This window comes from Mytilus californianus, unplaced genomic scaffold (genome assembly GCF_021869535.1).
Source record: "Mytilus californianus isolate M0D057914Y unplaced genomic scaffold, xbMytCali1.0.p SCAF_3, whole genome shotgun sequence".
NCBI classification, from domain to species: Eukaryota; Metazoa; Mollusca; class Bivalvia; order Mytilida; family Mytilidae; genus Mytilus; species Mytilus californianus.
Genome location: NW_026262679.1, coordinates 125,351,555 through 125,369,730, shown reverse-complemented (window position 1 = coordinate 125,369,730; position 18,176 = coordinate 125,351,555). Strand labels below are relative to the sequence as shown.

The 18,176-nt window shown below is 32.2% G+C and overlaps 1 protein-coding gene across 1 annotated transcript; it reads left to right on the top strand.

The window, feature by feature from the left end:
• Positions 1 to 5,194: 5,194 nt before the first annotated feature.
• Positions 5,195 to 11,657, top strand: LOC127736095 (glucans biosynthesis glucosyltransferase H-like). The gene is made up of 2 exons (XM_052246613.1): positions 5,195 to 5,294; positions 8,652 to 11,657. Exon 2 carries the CDS (start codon positions 8,731 to 8,733, stop codon positions 10,720 to 10,722), a length of 1,992 nt encoding a protein of 663 aa, XP_052102573.1. The 5' UTR covers positions 5,195 to 5,294; positions 8,652 to 8,730; the 3' UTR covers positions 10,723 to 11,657.
• The last annotated feature ends 6,519 nt before the right edge of the window (positions 11,658 to 18,176 follow it).

Genomic DNA, 18,176 nt, shown 5'->3' with positions numbered 1-18,176 from the left:
ACTGTAAGGTCATTAAAATTGATTTTCATTTCAAATAAATAAGATAAACAAAATCTTTTTTTTGACAAACGCTTGTTTTACAGGTTTTTGCACATTATTTATCAAATTATGCCGGATGCATATTTGTATTGTCCAACAAACCTTATTTGTGAAATAATCACAGAAATTTACAATTTTGGATATTTACACATTTGAAATATTTTCAAAACGACAGTGGCTGTGCAAATTTGAATAATTTGCACATACAAACTGGATAACTTAATCTTAAAAAATAATTAAATTCCCTGTATTTAAAAAGTAGATACAATAACGGCAACAGTAATAATCCGCTGTTCAATAGTCATAATTCGATTAAGCAAAAACAAATCCGGGTAACAAACTAAAACGAGGGAAACACATCAACTAGAAGAGGAAAAAAACGGAACAACAGAAACACTGAACTACAACAAAAGCAAACGCCAACATACATAGAAACATATTCACCATTGTACACTTGTTGCCATACATAGAATAAGATTTTCAGTGGTCAAAACTCGTTTAAAATATGAGTCTGTTAAACTTGATGATTGTACTTTCTATACTCTGGTAGAATATAATATCGCAAGCTTGACCGTGGATTAAAGAAAGTCTCTATTGATAAATTTGATGTGAGGCAACAGTAGTTTACTGATGTTGAAACCTCATTTTGAATAATAAAAAATCAAGACAGAAAAAAAAACCCGAACAAAATCTGCATTCCACAAACAGGTCACTATAGGGAATACGCCACAATTGGTAACTTTACATTAATGAGTAATTTATTCCCTGTATGTAAGAAAGTGTAGGTCAAACAGAGTAGTTGGTGTGCTCCTTTTGGTATCTATGATGAGTTTTGTGTAATTTCTAAAACTTTTTTCATGTTCTGAACATACATTTGCCACTGTCCAAGCAGGAGAAACTGTAAATTTTATTTTTTTACATAATACGATGCTTCTTAAAATGTTATTCCATGTGAAAGTAAGGAGTTAATGTATATATGTGTTTAATTGAGGCCTGGAGCTGGCATGTCAGAAACTGCTAGTAGTCCTTTGTTAATTTATGTATCATTATCATTTTACTTAGTTTCTTTTGTTACCTATTCTGACATCAGACTCTGACTTCTTTTAAACTGAGTTTTACTGTGCGTATAAATGTGTGTTTGTTTATTCTACATTGGCTAGAGGTATAGGGGGAGGGTTGAGATCTCACAAAACATGTTTAACCCAGCCGCATTTTTGCGCCTGTCCCAAGTTAGGACCCTCTTGCCTTTGTTAGTCTTGAAGGTTTTTTAATTTTGGTTCATTTATATGTTTTGGAATTTAGTGTGACGTCCATTTTCACTGAACTAGTACACATTTTTATTTAGGGACCAGCTGACACCCGCCAGCGGGTGCGGGATTTTCTCGCTGTGTTGAAGATCCATTGGTGGCCTTCGGCTGTTTTCTGCTCTTTGGTCGGGTTGTTGTCTCTTTGACACATTCCCCATTTCCATTCTCATTTTTATATGATAAATGCAAGACCAAAGTGTTTCTCTTCGCACATCATTACTGACACTTTAGGAGTCACAAGATCTTTCACATGATGACAATAGTCGGAAACACTATTTTGCGGTAAGCAATATAATCAGCTGCTGTAGAATCTAGTTTTATAATATTTCAAAATTTCAAATCTTTTGCACGTGTCAATAGGTTCGATTGGGTGAATGATACTTGATCTAGTTTTATTTGTAGTTTTTTGGACTGTTTGTCGATTCCTTTTTTCATGGAGAAATCTCTTTTCCTTCGACTTCTTTATATTGACATTAAGCTTTTAGAATCTTCTCCCCTTTTTAACGAACAGTATACAATTTAAACAGTTCATACATTAATGGACAATAGTTTGACAAAATGTAAAACATTGAAAAAAAAAGTTAACTGACGACCTTGTTTATGCTTGAAACAATAAACAAATATGGCAAACAGCGACCAACCAAAAACTACTGAGTCAGAGGCTCCCTCCAATGGATTTGGTGTAAAGACGTCATTCTGAGAAATTGAAAAGAAAAATGGGTCATACTTAATCAGGCAAAGTTGGCCATCTAATTCTATAGATTTGGTTATTCGTTTAGGATCCTTTTGGTCATATAGATCTGCAAGTGTTTAGGTAATTTTAAATCATTAACTTTCACCTTTAAGGGTATGAACGTTCCTGATGAAGGTAAATACAAAAAAGCTTTTCGGACACAGCAACTTTATAAAGTGAATTTCTAATTGTCCAGAGTGGAGACATATCATATCACATGAGCTATAGTAATGGGATCTTTTTCTGTGATAATTTTTCCTGAAATATTTACGATGTTTAGACAACCTTACGAGTGTTTTTCTTCAATAAATAATGAATAGACGAACAAAGAAGAATAAATAATCTCAATAGCATCCAGTGATTTATCAAATAGCAATTTCCTTATAATGGATTTTGGATTTTTTATGTAGAAGAAATTGTTTTGAAAACATAACATAGTTTAAACATAACATAAGTTTTGATAGACGCACACAATATATCTTCAATATTAACAGAAAGATGGTTTTCTTAGAGTATTAAATGAGTATAATTGTCTTCGCGACTTTAGTCTTATTATAATTAATGATTGAATAAAAACAATAGCAGACACAATAAAGAACGTAGTACAAAATATGATTACAAACGCAGGACAAATTTGTCAAACGGTTTGACATATTTTTATAAGTTTGGCGACAATTTTATGATTAAGACGCAGATGTGCAATGTAATAAACTTAGGAAACGTTTTGTTTTGCTGAAATGTCACTCCTGCCGAGTCATGTAAATTGAATGAAATTTATCTTTTACCTATGATTTATTTATCTTTATAACGCAAAATCACCGTAATAAATAATATAGGATTAGCGGTATTGCTAAAAACACCATCCCACGTATGCATGTCAATGAAAAACTTATATATGTCCGACTGTTCGTACATTATTTTCCTTTTTAACAAATGTATTGAACCATGAAATGCCATTGAACAAAGGTTACTGGTTTGCTTTTGGTCAACACGTATTCATTTTTTTCAAAATGCAATTCATTGAAAAATGTAAAAAACATTTATATTGCTTCATATTGATAGTTCGAAAATCAAATATTTAAAAATGGACTTAATGTTTTAACAGGCTCCCTAGAAATAACTTGGTCATCAAAATTCTGAATTCCCTTTTTTACTTTTAATTTATTGAAATGTTAAAGCATCATGTAAACTTAATTATTTGTATAAAGACTATTAAAAACTTGTCAGTTAAAATGATCTATGCAAGGAACACTATACAAAACAAAACTATTGCAGAAACCTACTTTTAAAATTTTATATTAGGAAAAAATAGCTAGGATCTCATGGATAATGATTTTATATTTTAACCCTGCCTTTGTAAATATATTAATGTAATGCATATCATTTTATATGTGTACTTCTTGGCATCATTTTACTTTGGTTTAAGAGAATAACGATATTATAATGTATCAAAAAACATATCTCAATATTGATCTTGAAGTCAACTTTGTGTTTTGGTCTACGTCAAGAGAATGATAGTGTTGACAATTTACTATAATATTTGTATGCTTCATGTATTCAAAATCCAAAAATAATTTAAATGGATAATAACTTAGTAAATGTATACTATTTACAAGTGAGATGCCTCTTTATCATCTTTACCACTAGTCACAAATAGCAATTACAGATGAAGGTCGAAAACAGTGACAGTATGCGTGATTTTTCAACATGTGGCTTTATCATATTTTGAGCCAGTTTGAAAGAATAAAAATTTCAACATTTTTTTAAAAAAATGCAAATATTTAAAAAAAATACAAAAATACATTTGCCTAGTAATTATATAAATATATCTGGTCTTGAATTGTTATGTAATAAAATTAGTAATACGTCGGTACTGACATGATTTATAACTTTGTTTTTGTTCAGTTCTCCTTTGATAAATTAAGAAATTATTTAAAAACTAAGGTTCCAACTCTGTAAGGAAAATTTGACCCTAGATGGACCAATCTGTTCTTTTGATATGCCTTTTGTTCATATTATATCACTTATCACCCTATCATGATTTCCTTGATAGAGGGTTGCTGCTCACAGGGAAGCTATTAAACCAAGAGTTCCAGATGGCGAAGTTGAAATCATCCCTTCGTAAATTTTACGGACGCCATCACGAGTTGGTTGACCGTTATGGAATATCTGTTTCACATATTACAACGGATATCTTCCAATTGTCGTAACTACAATCCCGTCCCCTTTCCCCGAATGTGACCTGCCGAATTCGACTTATCACCGGGTGTGTACTAACATGACCAACACGACGGGTGTCACATGTGGAGCGGGATCTGCTTACCCTTCCGGAGCACCTGAGATCCCATCGTTTTCGTAAATCGTTTATCTATCATTACGTCTTTCAAAAAAGGCAAAATAGTTTCCTTATCTTATGTTCTAAGCTAGTAAATAAATTTGGAAAAGATCAACCAAGAGAAAGAGAAAAAAAAAAAAAAAAAACTAGCCGTGCGAATCCAGTCTCAGTAAAAACAATCATGTATGTAATGTTCATTATGTAAAAATAAAAACGTAAACACATCGAAAGGAAGAATCGACTGATAGATTATTTTGAAGCAACCAAAGAAATACCACTTTAAAGAAACAGAAAAATGATCCAAGTAGTTGATAAATGATAAATATAAACATAAACTATATTTCAAACAAATTGATATATTTTTTTGCTCAAACTGTAACGCTCTCTCTTCTAAGCGACACAGATACGTTTTTTTTAATTTAATTTTTTAGTCGTTAAAGAAAAATTATTGAGATTGCATTTTGATAAACACGTGTGTACAGTATATCAGAGTGCAAATACTACTACTACTATATTGTTCATATTGTTTATTAGTTATCGAAGTTTTATATCCGCCCCTTCTAATAAGTGACTGCATTTGTGTACAGATATCTCACTTATGTACATACATCCTTATACGTCATTTGTTTAGAGTGGAAGGTAATTAATCAGTTCAAGACGTAACACACAACCTTGTACTGTTTCATAAGAATATTGCCAATTAATTAAGTCGAGTGCCGTAGGCGGAATACATCAAGTAATAAAAGTATCGTTTAGCTGGAAGTTAAGGATGTTTTGTGACTGTACAATCCCATAAGAAGATGTCTGGTATCGTTTAACAATGATAAAAATGAATAAATTTGAGCCAGGCTATTACCCCTTCATTTAACCTGGTTGTAAGGTAAGTTTAATAAACCTTTTGTGATAAATGTCAACGATTCTAGCTAATAGTCTTCATTGTGAATAAACTCATCCATCATAGATACAAGTATTGAAATTTTGTAAGCCAGACGCACGTTTCGTCTACAAAAGACTCATCAGTGACGCTCGAATGAAAAAGTTAAAAAGGCCAAACTTTAAGGTGAAGTATAGTAATGATAGCGTATTGCTTTGCTGTGGGATTTCTAAGTGCATACACGAATTTAGATTTAAATCAAGAGCTGTGAAAATAACGCTTTGTATATTTGGTGTGTCCGAAACTCTTTTTATGGATATACCTGAGCAGGAACTCCAAAACCTCACTAATTGAAAGCTAATGATACTTATTCCAATACGCGAGGAGTTTCATGATTAGAATTAACATACACAGATTATCCAATTATATGCAAGGTCAATTTTGCCTAAGAGAGTCGGAAAATTCGTTTCTTAATTATTTTAGATTTATCAATGTTAGAAGATTAATTTCAAAAACTTTAAGCCTTATAAAAATTTAATATACTATATGTTCGTAGGTTATTCGACTTTCACGAACGATCACATCTTCAGCAAGATTCAACTTATGAGCAGAATATTTGAAATCCTAAATTCATTTCAGTTGGAGAAATCAGTAATAATAACTGAATTTAAGAATTTGCCTGAGGTAGTTAGAACTCTAATTTCTAAATAATTTCTAAATTTACCAGCGAATATGTTACAGCACAAATTGAAATTAAGAAGGATCCAGAATCCTCTTACTATAAATCGGAATTCCAATATCTACTAGTAGAAATTGGAATATCCAGGTTTATACTAGGATGGTTCTGGATTGTATTAAATTTCTTATAGGACCCATGATATTACCCAACACTAGTTAAAATATGATTCTGTATTCTATTCTATTTATTTTAATTATTTTTTATTGAAAAGACGAAAAACAAAATGAATGAGATATAACTGCCACTTTCAATACTTTATTACAAGAACAATATGGTAAATTAAATAAGCTTTCAAATATATCCTTTATTTATAATAATGATTACTTATATTTTGTTTATGGTATTTGGATAAGCAAAGCATTTTGACAATACAACATGAAGAGAGTTCAGTGAAACAGATTTTACGTAAATTAACAAGCTGTCTTCTGAATATTAATTTTGAGACATACAATTGAAATTGTAATTGAAAATTTTATATGTTCTTGTTAAATTTTGTATCGATAGACATCATTGAGATAAATGAGTTAATATCTATCTAAAAGATAATATTTAAAATACCTCCAACAAACTTGTGGTTTTTGTTAAGAATGTCTTCAATATAAGTGAAAATTTGCAAAAAACTGACATTTGTAACTATATATAGGTATTCATTATTTGTTCTGACATACATTTCACTATTAAATTGTTGTTAAAACCTTAAAGTACATAATATGAACTTGTGATACTGTGACGTTTAGAAACGATTGAAGGACTTTTTGAAAAAAGGCTCTGCTAAGAAATAAAATCATGGAAATTGGTCCTGCCTTTTTCTTTTTGATTCATACATGCTTGACTATATTAGTTTATTTCGTTATGAAGAAAAACAAAATGGAGCTTGTAAAAAGTCTTTTTCTGTAAACATCCAATTGCTCAGTCTTTAGTTTTCTATGTTGTGTTTTATGTACTGTTGTTTGTCTGTTGGTCTTTGTATTTTGTGCCATGGCGTTGTCAGTTCATTTTGGACTTATGAGATTGAATATCCCTTTGGTATCTTTCGCTTCTCTTTTTTGATTAAAATGCATGATTTTTATTGTCCAATAATGGACCCTGAAGGGGCTTTTACGTATTATTTAGAATACCAGTATCGTTTTAATTGTCTATTTACTATCAACTACGAAAACCTTTTAATTGGCGTCTTTGTTTTGTCAAATTTACTATCAACTACAAGAACCTTTTTGTTGGCGTCTTTGTAAGATTTATTTGTATGTTTGTTTGAATGTTTTAGTCAGTTGTGTTATATGTCTGTGATGTATGTTAACACAGTTTTGGCTGCTGGATCCCAATTATTGTCATCTTATCCTAGTATGTCTGTTTGAGGTGCTAACCAAATTTTGTCAAAATTAAAAATACACAAAAATACCGAACTCCAAGGTAAATTCAAGAAGGGTAGTCCATAAAAACATACATATTCAAACCTTAGACTTTATCACCCAAGGGAACGAATGGAAAACAAGTCTCATACCTCTGACTTTTTTAAATGCCTCTAATTTAATACTAAACTTACAAGAATTTATAAATCATTGGTACATAAAATTCGTTACCTCTAAACATGACTGAACGGAAGAGTCCAAGCTAAATTAGTTTTCAATGCAAATGAGAGACGACACCATTACTTGTAGGAACTATACAGAAACAAAAAAAAATAATATACTAGTACCACAAAAGGCAACACTCATGAATAAAGCAAAGGACACGCAAAATCTTCTTTAAACAAATAAAGGTTTAGTTCAAATTCAGCAATGTCATAAAGTCAAAAAAGGGAAGAATTGAGCCTATGACAGAGGAAATATGTTTGTGATCATCTATGGCACATATATATATGATAGCTGTCAACTACAGAATGATGGCATCCGCAAACAAATCAATTAAGAAAGCTAAATTTTGTTATAAAAAGTGATTGATAGTCAAAGTTTGTTATTTATTGAAAAACATTGTTATTGTACTTTTCATTCCCAAATTCATAAAAATGTAATTAACGACAAAATCACGTAAAACTGAAATAAATATATTAATATATATATATATAGATTGACGATTTTGTACTTTTCACCTATTACTCATAATTTGTATTATGTTTTGGATGGGCGTACTGCAGGATTGAGGAACATTTTATAGTTAACATCTTTTTACGAGCATATCATTACAATATTGAAAAATTCACATAAAGATTTTTGAATTCCAATAAAAAAATAAATTATTTATAATATTCGATGAATAACTATAAACGCCAATGCATCCTTCTCATGGTCCTAGCCGTAATTGTATTTTTGATGTTCTAACACATTTTTTGTAATGATTGATTAAGAACAAGTGATGGAATTCGATATTCTTTTCAGATGGGCGGTGTTTTCTGGAGTTGAGCTTTCGCATCGGTTTGTATTTGATTTGTCTTTGTATAGATAATTCTTAAGATTCCTTTTCCATGTTTCCCAGCTATTTCTACATGCTCTCAAGAAAAAAAATCTGATATTTTAACTACACTCAGGAAATAATGTGATTGGTAATAATCTGCTTTCTTAATGTCAAAATCTTACTTCATTCTATTTTTTTATAATTTAATTGATCGTTTTTTCTTTTATTTTCAGATAATGTTTTTGGATACGTAGATTTACCGAATTAATTGAAAGGAGACAAATCTGAAGAAAAGAACGCTACCGAATTAAGATGAACAGAATAACAAGAGTATACTTGTATTTTACGACTTGGGTGTCCTTGGCTTTTATTGCTATAATCCTGAACGTTATAAATGTGGATTGGGAAAGAACCAACTACATAAACGGAATTATTATTGTAGTTGTCCTTGGTATTTTACAAGGCAGCGTAATGGAATTTCCTACTCAAACAATGGCCACTCTCTTGATAGGAGGCGATAAAAGACGATTAGATAAAGCTAAATCCGACAGATTGACAATAGCTCTCAATTACAATTTATTAGCAATGAGTAGAGATGAAATAGACGAATGTATGGAAACAATGTACGAAGCTTACATGGGAAACCTTAGCCCCAATGTGTCCGCTGTTTTAGTAAGTGCAACGGGCGACGAAAGTTTAAAAGACTACGAATTAGAAGTTCGAGACCGATTCAGATCCGCCATTTTCGATGAACTGTTTCATGAAGGATCTTGTTTCGCAAAAGATGATTTCCAATCTATTGATTCCATCCGTTTAGAGAATGTGTGGAGTTTGTATGGAGACGTGGATAAAACATTATTCTTTCACGAATATTTACATGATATCTGTGATCGATATGCTAGAGAATATATGGTAATACACCGGGTAAGTCGGGTGCTGAGAAAATGTGGTCAGTATCAAGACCTGATGCTTTTGTCTGAAGGCGAAGACGAAGCATTCTCATACTGTGATCCATTATTTTATGGCAAAGGTGCTAGAAATGAAGGCGAACAACTGTTTTATGATTCGGATGACGTCAAAAATATATTTGGTAGAAAATTTGATTATACACTGGTATTAGACGGAGATACTGGTGTTCCGAAAAAATGTGTCTTCGATCTGTTAGACATTGCCGCCGCCAATCCAGAAAAAGGCATCATTCAACCGTCGATAAAAATTCATTGTCAACCGACGGATACCATATTCATGCATATTGAAACAATACGCCAGCAAATATATGAACCAATGACAAATGCTGTCATGGAATTATTAGGACAATCAGCTTATTTTGGCAAAGCACTGCTTAAAAACAGAATTTACATAGATAATGTTATTGGCAGCAGAGATCATCCAATTGAAAGAGTTCCGATCGATGTTCTCAGTCATGACACATTTGAGGCTGCCATTTTAAAACCGCTTTATGCAGGATCAGTCTGTCTTCTCGAAGCACCGTCATTAAATTTTGTGACATGGAATATTCGTGAACGTCGATGGAACAGGGGAGAAGTTTTGCTAGCTATGTATTTTTGGAAAAATGGCATTGGAAAGCCTATGCGATGGATTAAAAAGAAAATTCAGGGAGAGAACTTTAATTCAACCAAACTGAGAACAGAATCTACCCTGAATTTTGCTAGCAGTTACATTGCCTATTCAGCACTAAGACAAATGGTAATGAAACCATTGCTTATGTTATATGTAATTATTCACATCTCGGTACATTTACGTTATAGATATGCGTCAATTATTCTGATTATGTTTCTCGTACTAGTGTTCCCAAAATTTGCAACATGCAATAGACATAATTATAAATATGTTTTGCTGGAAACGATCGCATCGATGTTCCAATTTACACCTGAAGCTATGGTAGGCTGTGTGAGAATCTTTAAGGCTGTACAAGCAAATCTTGCAGCGAATGTTAAATGGATTCCTCAAAGGGCAGTGGAAGATGAGTTCAGAAATAGCAATCCATTTATATCTAGTTTCCATCACTTATGGGGATATTCTCTATTTGCATTAGTATGCGGAGTACTTGTGGTTTTATTCATTCCTCGAGCAATGTTGATTTTAATCATGTTGACAACTTTATTTATACTTCCTCTTTATACCGGAATTACCTCACTTCCACTCCAGTCTCCTCGGAGTAATAATGATGACACCTCTTTTTTAAATGGAGACAAAGAAATTGCCATTAGCGACGCCGAAATGCCAGGGACGTATAGGAGTGTTGACGGAGGCGTCATCAACGAAGGTTTTAGTAAATATTAAAGAGAAAAATAAACAGAAACATAAATTGAAATCCAGAATTATATCAATTAAACTATGTGTTAATCAAACCATTAAATGTTAATAAAACTATTTTTTACATTATCGACATATTCAGTTGAAATCCATTATATTGTATGTACTAAAAAGTGTGTCGGAATGTGATAGTAATAATAATTTTCATAAATGTCACTTCAAATCGGTAATTATGTCAGGCAATGATTAATTTGAAGTTTGATATTGGAATTTCTGTCTTAGTTCGGAAAAGACAATTGTCGAATAGATTTTCAAATAATTTTCATGTTTGTTCTTCTTACATCGAACGTTTTTATTATATCACATAGTATCATGGTCTAAATGATAATAAGAAATATTGAAAATCAAAATCAAAACTAGAAATAGAAGGCTTCATAACTGCTTAAAACAAAGACGTATAAATATTTTCAGTGGACTGAAAAGGTCTTATTAAAATATTTGAATACCTACCTTCGAAATAGAGCTTTCTCATTTTAGTCAATTCTCGTCATTAGCGCCTTGTTAAGAAAATAAGAAAAGAGTAGTTATGATGAATGAAAACGTTGGATTTCAATGAACGTAATTAATATAATACTGGTAATTTATTAAGTCATGGATTTAGTTACCACACATTACTTAGAACCTTTTCTAAATTCTTTCATAGATATAAATATTTAGATTGGAAGTTTGATAGTAAAAATTTATTTTAAACGGGATAGCACAGCCTAATTTTACGGTGATTTGTTACCGAGCCCGTAAATTTAGATACGATCCGTGTAAACTGATCTATCCTTTAAGAAAACGTATTATAAAAGGTTACCAATTTAATACTGCAATTAGATCTTTGCATAATGTGTTTTAACTTTATATATATTTATGTATAGATATTTATTTTGTTGTCAATAAATTAAAACCCAAATAAATATTATGTTGTTTTTTTTTTGCACATGTAATTATTGTGATAGAGTTTAATAGCAGTGCATCATAAATCTTTAAAGGCTGGCTGATATGTAAATACTGTACTTAAATATGTTGAAATATTATGTAATATCAGTTTGCACTATAAATTGAATATATATATATATAAGTACGTCTGAACCAGTGAAAACTCTACAACAGATTTATCCATCGGATCACCAGCAGTGATGGTGATACATGGCTGTGTACATTCTTTATATACAACTCGTCTAAACATTAGCCCAACAATATTATATCTGTAAATTTGCTTTCGCAAATATTTTGTTCTTTCCTCGCCGGGATTCGAACTCATGCTACTGAGATATCGTGACACCAAACCGAAAGCTTCTGAAATATTTTTATTTTATACCTCTTGATTTAAATCAAGAGGTTATAAGAACAAAAATATTTCAGAAGTTTTCGGTAAAGCAAAAGAAAAAGACCGAACAAACCAACTTGAATACAAAGAAAAGACGGCCCAGACAAATAAAATCCCGTTTGTTGTTAGCTTTCATCTTGACCTGACAAATCTTTCTTCTATTGTCCACAAACACTGGCGTCTTATTGAAAATGATCCTACCTTTAAAGAGATTTTTCCATCACCTCCCGTCATGGCTTACCGCAGACCCAAAAACCTCAAAGATATTCTAGTAACATCCAAATTATCTAAACAGGAGGTATCGACAATAGAAGGTTATAAACCATGCGGAAGGGGCAATTGTAAGTGCTGCAAAGTCGCCAACATCGAAACCCAATTCGTCAGCACAGTCACAAAGAAAAAATACAACATATTTATAACATCAAATTGCAAAACGCAAAATTGTATTTATGTTCTTACGTGTGGAACATGCAAGTTGCAATATGTTGGTGAAACAGAAACACCATTTAACATCCGACTAAATAACCATCGGTCATTTTATACAAAAGAAAGAAACTGCCCAATCACAAGACATCTTTGAAGAGCAGGACATGATTTTGAAAACGTCACATTTAAAATCATTGAGAAAAACCAAATTGGGATACACAAGGTAGACAAAAGAGAGAGAGAGAGATTTTGGATGCACCAGTTACGAACTCTTGAACCTGATGGACTCATTGAGAGAGACGAAAAAAGATTTAAAAACAAATCAAAACAATAATCTTGAAATCATACAAATTAATTTATAGAAATTCATACAATTTTTAGAAATTCATACAATTTATCGAACATCAATAAATATGTTAAACTTTTACTCCAACTTTATGTAGTTGAAGCTACAAACATATATTTTTTATAGAACATCAATAAATTTTGTTAAACTTTTACTCAAATTTTGTGTAGTTCAAGCTACAAAAATATTTTTTTGTCATGCATCCGATTTCACCTTGAGAGATGCACCAACCTGATGAAGCTAATTTGTTTAGCGAAATATTGCGTATTTCTATTTAAAATCTAATAGAACTTTTTAATGTATTAATTAGCGTGTTTAAGTTATATTCTTAGACATTTATATATATATATATAAAAAATGACTGAATAATCGCCAACGATAAATCTTACGGGGCGATGGATCTTATAATTATGATACAGTACACTACAAAATATAATATATAACAAGTCAACATCACCAAAAAATAATAATAAAATGAACAAATGTTAAATATAACGGATAACAGATATTCTTCATGCCCAAGCTGATCTCAAAAAACTTACCATCACGATCATAGACCACAACGAGGGTTGGTCAAGGGCCGACAGACTTGCTCGGGAAAGGTTTTTGATAAGAAAGCTAAGGACAGTTTCCCAAGAGGGCATAAATGAAAAAAAGATAGAATGAGTTACTCTTTTTCCCTACCATCACTCATTTTCCTACCATCACTTGTTTCCAGTAACTCGGCATCCGTACTGGACTCTTACAGTTTTAAGGAGTTTTTGAATTATACCAGTTTAAATTACAGGGTTCTATTCATTTGGGAGGGATGTACAAGTACGCAGTCACGTTCAATTATTTAACCTTATTCAAAATTTATTATTATTTTTTTAATCATTATCAAACTGCTATTTATTTTGGATCTTTAAATACGCAGCCTCTGTTTTAATTACTCTACCGTTGTCAAATTTGAAATATTATACCAGCTTAGATCGGTCTTTCGTTTATTGTGTAATGCTTTGTTCATAAATTAGGCTTGTTTTTTCGTTTTAATTGTTTTACATTCGTCAGTTGTCTGTAATTATTTCAGGATCTAAACTAAAATTCCTGTTTTTGATTAGGGTCAAAAGTTTGTCCTGCACACTTAAAATAATCACTATTTCAACATAGCTGTATTTTAATACCTTTACAATATAATAAAGAAAACAAGGCGCACTAATCAGAAAAATTTACAAATATTATGTACATTGTTTTGTACGCAAAAAAGCCCTCAGTTTTCCCGTTTGATTTGTGTTACATCTGTCCTTTTGGGGTCTTTTCTAACTAACTATGCGGTAGGGATTTACTCATTGTTCAAGGCCATACGATGACCTAAATTTGTTAGTTTTTACGTCATTTTCTCTATGATGGAGAGTTTTCTGTTTAGCAATTATGCCACATTTTCTTATTTCTATATTATTTAATAATGTAAGAACTTTCCCCTTAATAAAACAAAAGAAGAGAATCACATGTTTAAAATGGTTCGTGTAAAATTGGTATATAATATTTTATGCGATCACATTATTGAAGTAGGTTCTTTCCAAGAAGAACAAGAAAAAATCACCAAGAACAAATGATAATATGAGGCAAGGATTCACACCTTTTTGATTAAGTCACCAAGTCACCAAGGTTTATTCAAATAGAGTTATTCAGACACAAACACAAAGAAGACTCTAATTATTAATTGTTTAAAAAGGTGAAAAACATTTAAGGGATATTTTGTAAATATTTTTTCCTTTCATTTTATTTCTTATTCCATGATTATGCATTTTTCTCTTACATTAATATTGATAATCAGATAATATATTTAGCAAGGATATTTCAATAAACATATCTGAACTGATAGCATAAAACATATATTACTGTGGTTTCAACATAAAAGCGAATACAAATGGAGTATATATATCTCAGTTGATGCTATATTCTAAAACTTGCATTTCCTATCCTCATTTCCTTTATAGAGGGTTACTGCTCACAATGAATCTATAAAACCAAGAGTTCCAAGTGGTAAATTTGAAATAATTCCTTCGAAAATTTTACTGATGCCATCATTAGTTGGTTGACATTTATGGAATATCTGTTTCACAGATGACGACGGATACATTTCAAATGTTGTAACTACGACCCCGTCCTGTTTTCTCCGAATGTGACCTACCGAATAAGACTGATCACTGGGTTTCTACTGACATGAGCAATAAGACGGGTGCCACATGTAGATCAGGATCTGATTACCTTTCTTGAGTACCTGAGATAATCCCCAGTTTTGTTGGGGTTCGTATTGTTCAGTCTTTAGTCTTGTATATTGTGTTTTGTATACTTTTGTTAATCTTTTTGTTGTTTTTCGTTTTTTGCCATAGCGTTGTCATTTTGTTTTTGACTTATGAATTTGAATGTCCCTTTGGTTGGCCTCTCTTTCAGAACAACCGATTTCCCTCCTTGCTGTTTCTCATTCTAAAGTTTAAATAGATTGAAATAATCGTTCACTTTTAATTAAGGTAAAATTGGGGAAGGGGTAGAAGGTGGCGGGAAGGATATAAACTCAAAAAAAAAATAACTTTGCCCTGATGAAGTTTTATATCATGCTATGTTCAACTTTGAGAGTCACTGTATCCATCACCAGTCACATCTCAGTCCTTACAGCTAAAAGGACGTGCTGGATCAGCTCCTGTGTATCTGCTAACTACAAGATGTTACGCCGGCCGTATGGTTCAACGACACATTACACCATGTCTACAGCAACCTAACTCAACGACTTACAGTACAACAAAAAATGGTCCGCGTCAGCATGCACTTCAAAACCCATTGTGATTTAGTGAGTGATATGTCGCGTAGACGTCCGAGGACCCTGTATCCGAGGTATTCGGTAAAGGATTATTCGATCGTAACAGTAATAACTGGTATCTGTTGCAGGCCTTTTGGACAGGCTTCCAGTCCTGTAGACATCTAGAACTGTGTCCACGACTCATCCACCAGTAAAACGTCGACGTGGTTAGTGGGATGCCCAGCTGTTTATCAAGGCCCTGGAAACAGTCATTGTCAGGAGCAGCACTTCAAACCAAAATAGTCAACACACCAAATCGATCAAAACAAAATGACCGTCTCCTTCCAACTTTACGACAACAACAACAACGACATTCAAATGCTCACGAAACGCCTAAGGGCACCGAGCAGACGTGCGAGGGTTTAACAGCCAGTCAAAGTCGTTAAAAACCATAGTAATAGTAGTCACGGAGATTTTTTCAAGCCAAAGGTTATGCAAAATTGTCGGGTTTTGTATAAGCGGGAGGTTTGGCTAGACATAAAACCAGGTTCAACCCACCATTTTTTCTTAAAATGTCCTGTACCAAGTCAGGAATATGGCAGTTGTTATCAAATATATATATTATAGTTGATGTGTTTCCCTCGGTTTTGGTTTGTGACCCGGATTTGTTTCAATTAAATCGATTTATGACTATTTAACAGCGATATACTACTGTTGCCTTTATTTACAGTGCATTCTTTGATAACATTAGATTATCTGATAGATTCCTTCAGTTATTTCTTCTCACACGGGTAAGTAGAAAAAAAAAGAAATATTTTGTTTCATAAAAGCATTCATGATTATAAGTAAGAATATAAAATTTTCATCCTTATGGATGTACTAAGGTCAAAATGAAAAGTCTTACAAATGAATTGCATTCCTATCTTAACATTTGTACATTTTATTAAAGAACTAGACCAATGACTTTCTGCTATTATACAATCCAAGATGGCGAAAGACAACCGATCTACCTAAGAAAGGAAATTCTACGTAAATACTAAGTTACTGTTAGGAAATTCAAGAGATAATTCATACTATATCCTTCTATTCTTATCAAGTTCTTCGAAACTGACATCATTCTATAGCTTGATCTATTTAATTGACAGTTTATTTATAAAGTTTGGTGAACGTGCTTTTCAATACACAATCGGCTTTCCACACAGTAAGTAAGGCGACAGCCTTTATACATGTGCTTGACTAGAAGAATGAAATAGGCAAGTATTATCCTTTTACTTGTCGTTCCACTACCACGATGTCCTGCCCTTAAGTAATTATTTCTGTGACAATGTTAACTGCATATATACCATTGAACTTGACACCGCAGATACAGTATGTCTTTGAATTGACGAGGTATGCTCGATTCATATCGCCAAATTGTTTCTCCTTTTTCATGTGATTCATTTATACATGTTGTCGAAATGGAAGAAATCGATTCGATAACCAAATAAAAAAAATTCTACAGTTGTCGATATTGACGACATCGATTCAAAATTGAAGTCTCTGCTTCAGATGTTGATATCGACGATTTAAAATATTACCTAGTTCATCTGTTTAAAGTGTAGTGTATTCATTTACCACAAGTGTCGATATATACATTAAAAAGAAATATCCTTCAATACTAGTAGTTGTTCATTAAATGTATTTATTCTTTATTATTCTGCTACAGTAATCGACATCATGATTTGGTATTGGTGTCCCAAGTCATTATCTATTCCGATTCAATATCGTTGAAATCGTTGATATCGCAGATATTAACATCGAGCTAATTCGTGGTATGTATAAAATTCAGTTAGTTACAATGAGAACAAAACTTTTTGACAAAATATCTAAAGATCTAAAAACTTTAATTGTTCTATTTTGGACTTCCCATCAGAACATATACATACTAGTATAGATTTTATTTCTACCGATTGATACGAAATTCTAGACCTGTATTTCCTTAAGAGATAGTAACTGCTAACCTGAAAATTATTGTACCAATGGTTCTCAATGGGTAAAGAAAATGCATCTCTTTGTTGTTTGCGAACGCCATCATGACACTTTCAGTGTCTACTGTAAAGGAATATTTGTACCACAGATGATCACGGTTCTATTCCTTTTATCGTAGCCACATAATCGTCTTTAGTCTGGAAGAGCATGATTTCTTTATTAGTTATAATTGGCTTTGAACTAGCTTTCAGTAACTGCGAGTACTCTTATTTGTGCATAGTACCGATCTTTTGAGTTAAGCTAATTACAACTAATGTTTACAGTTTGTTCTTATGTTGTGCCACTGTCTCAGGTTAGGGGTAATTGAGTGCTCACAAACATGTTTAACCTGCCACACTTGTATGTACCTGTCCCAAGTCAGGAACCTTTAATTCTGTTGTTGTTGGTTAATGTCTGTTTTATTTGTTTTCGTAACTTTTATTGTATGAATTATACCGTTAATTTCCATGTTTGAATTGTTTCATATTTTTCCTGTCAGGGCCGTTTATACGGTATGAGTTTTTCTTATTGTAAAAGACCGTACGAGG

Excerpts from the sequence above, each read along its gene's own strand:
- LOC127736095 (XM_052246613.1), top strand. The coding sequence starts at position 8,731 with ATGAACAGAATAACAAGAGTATACTTGTATTTTACGACTTGGGTGTCC.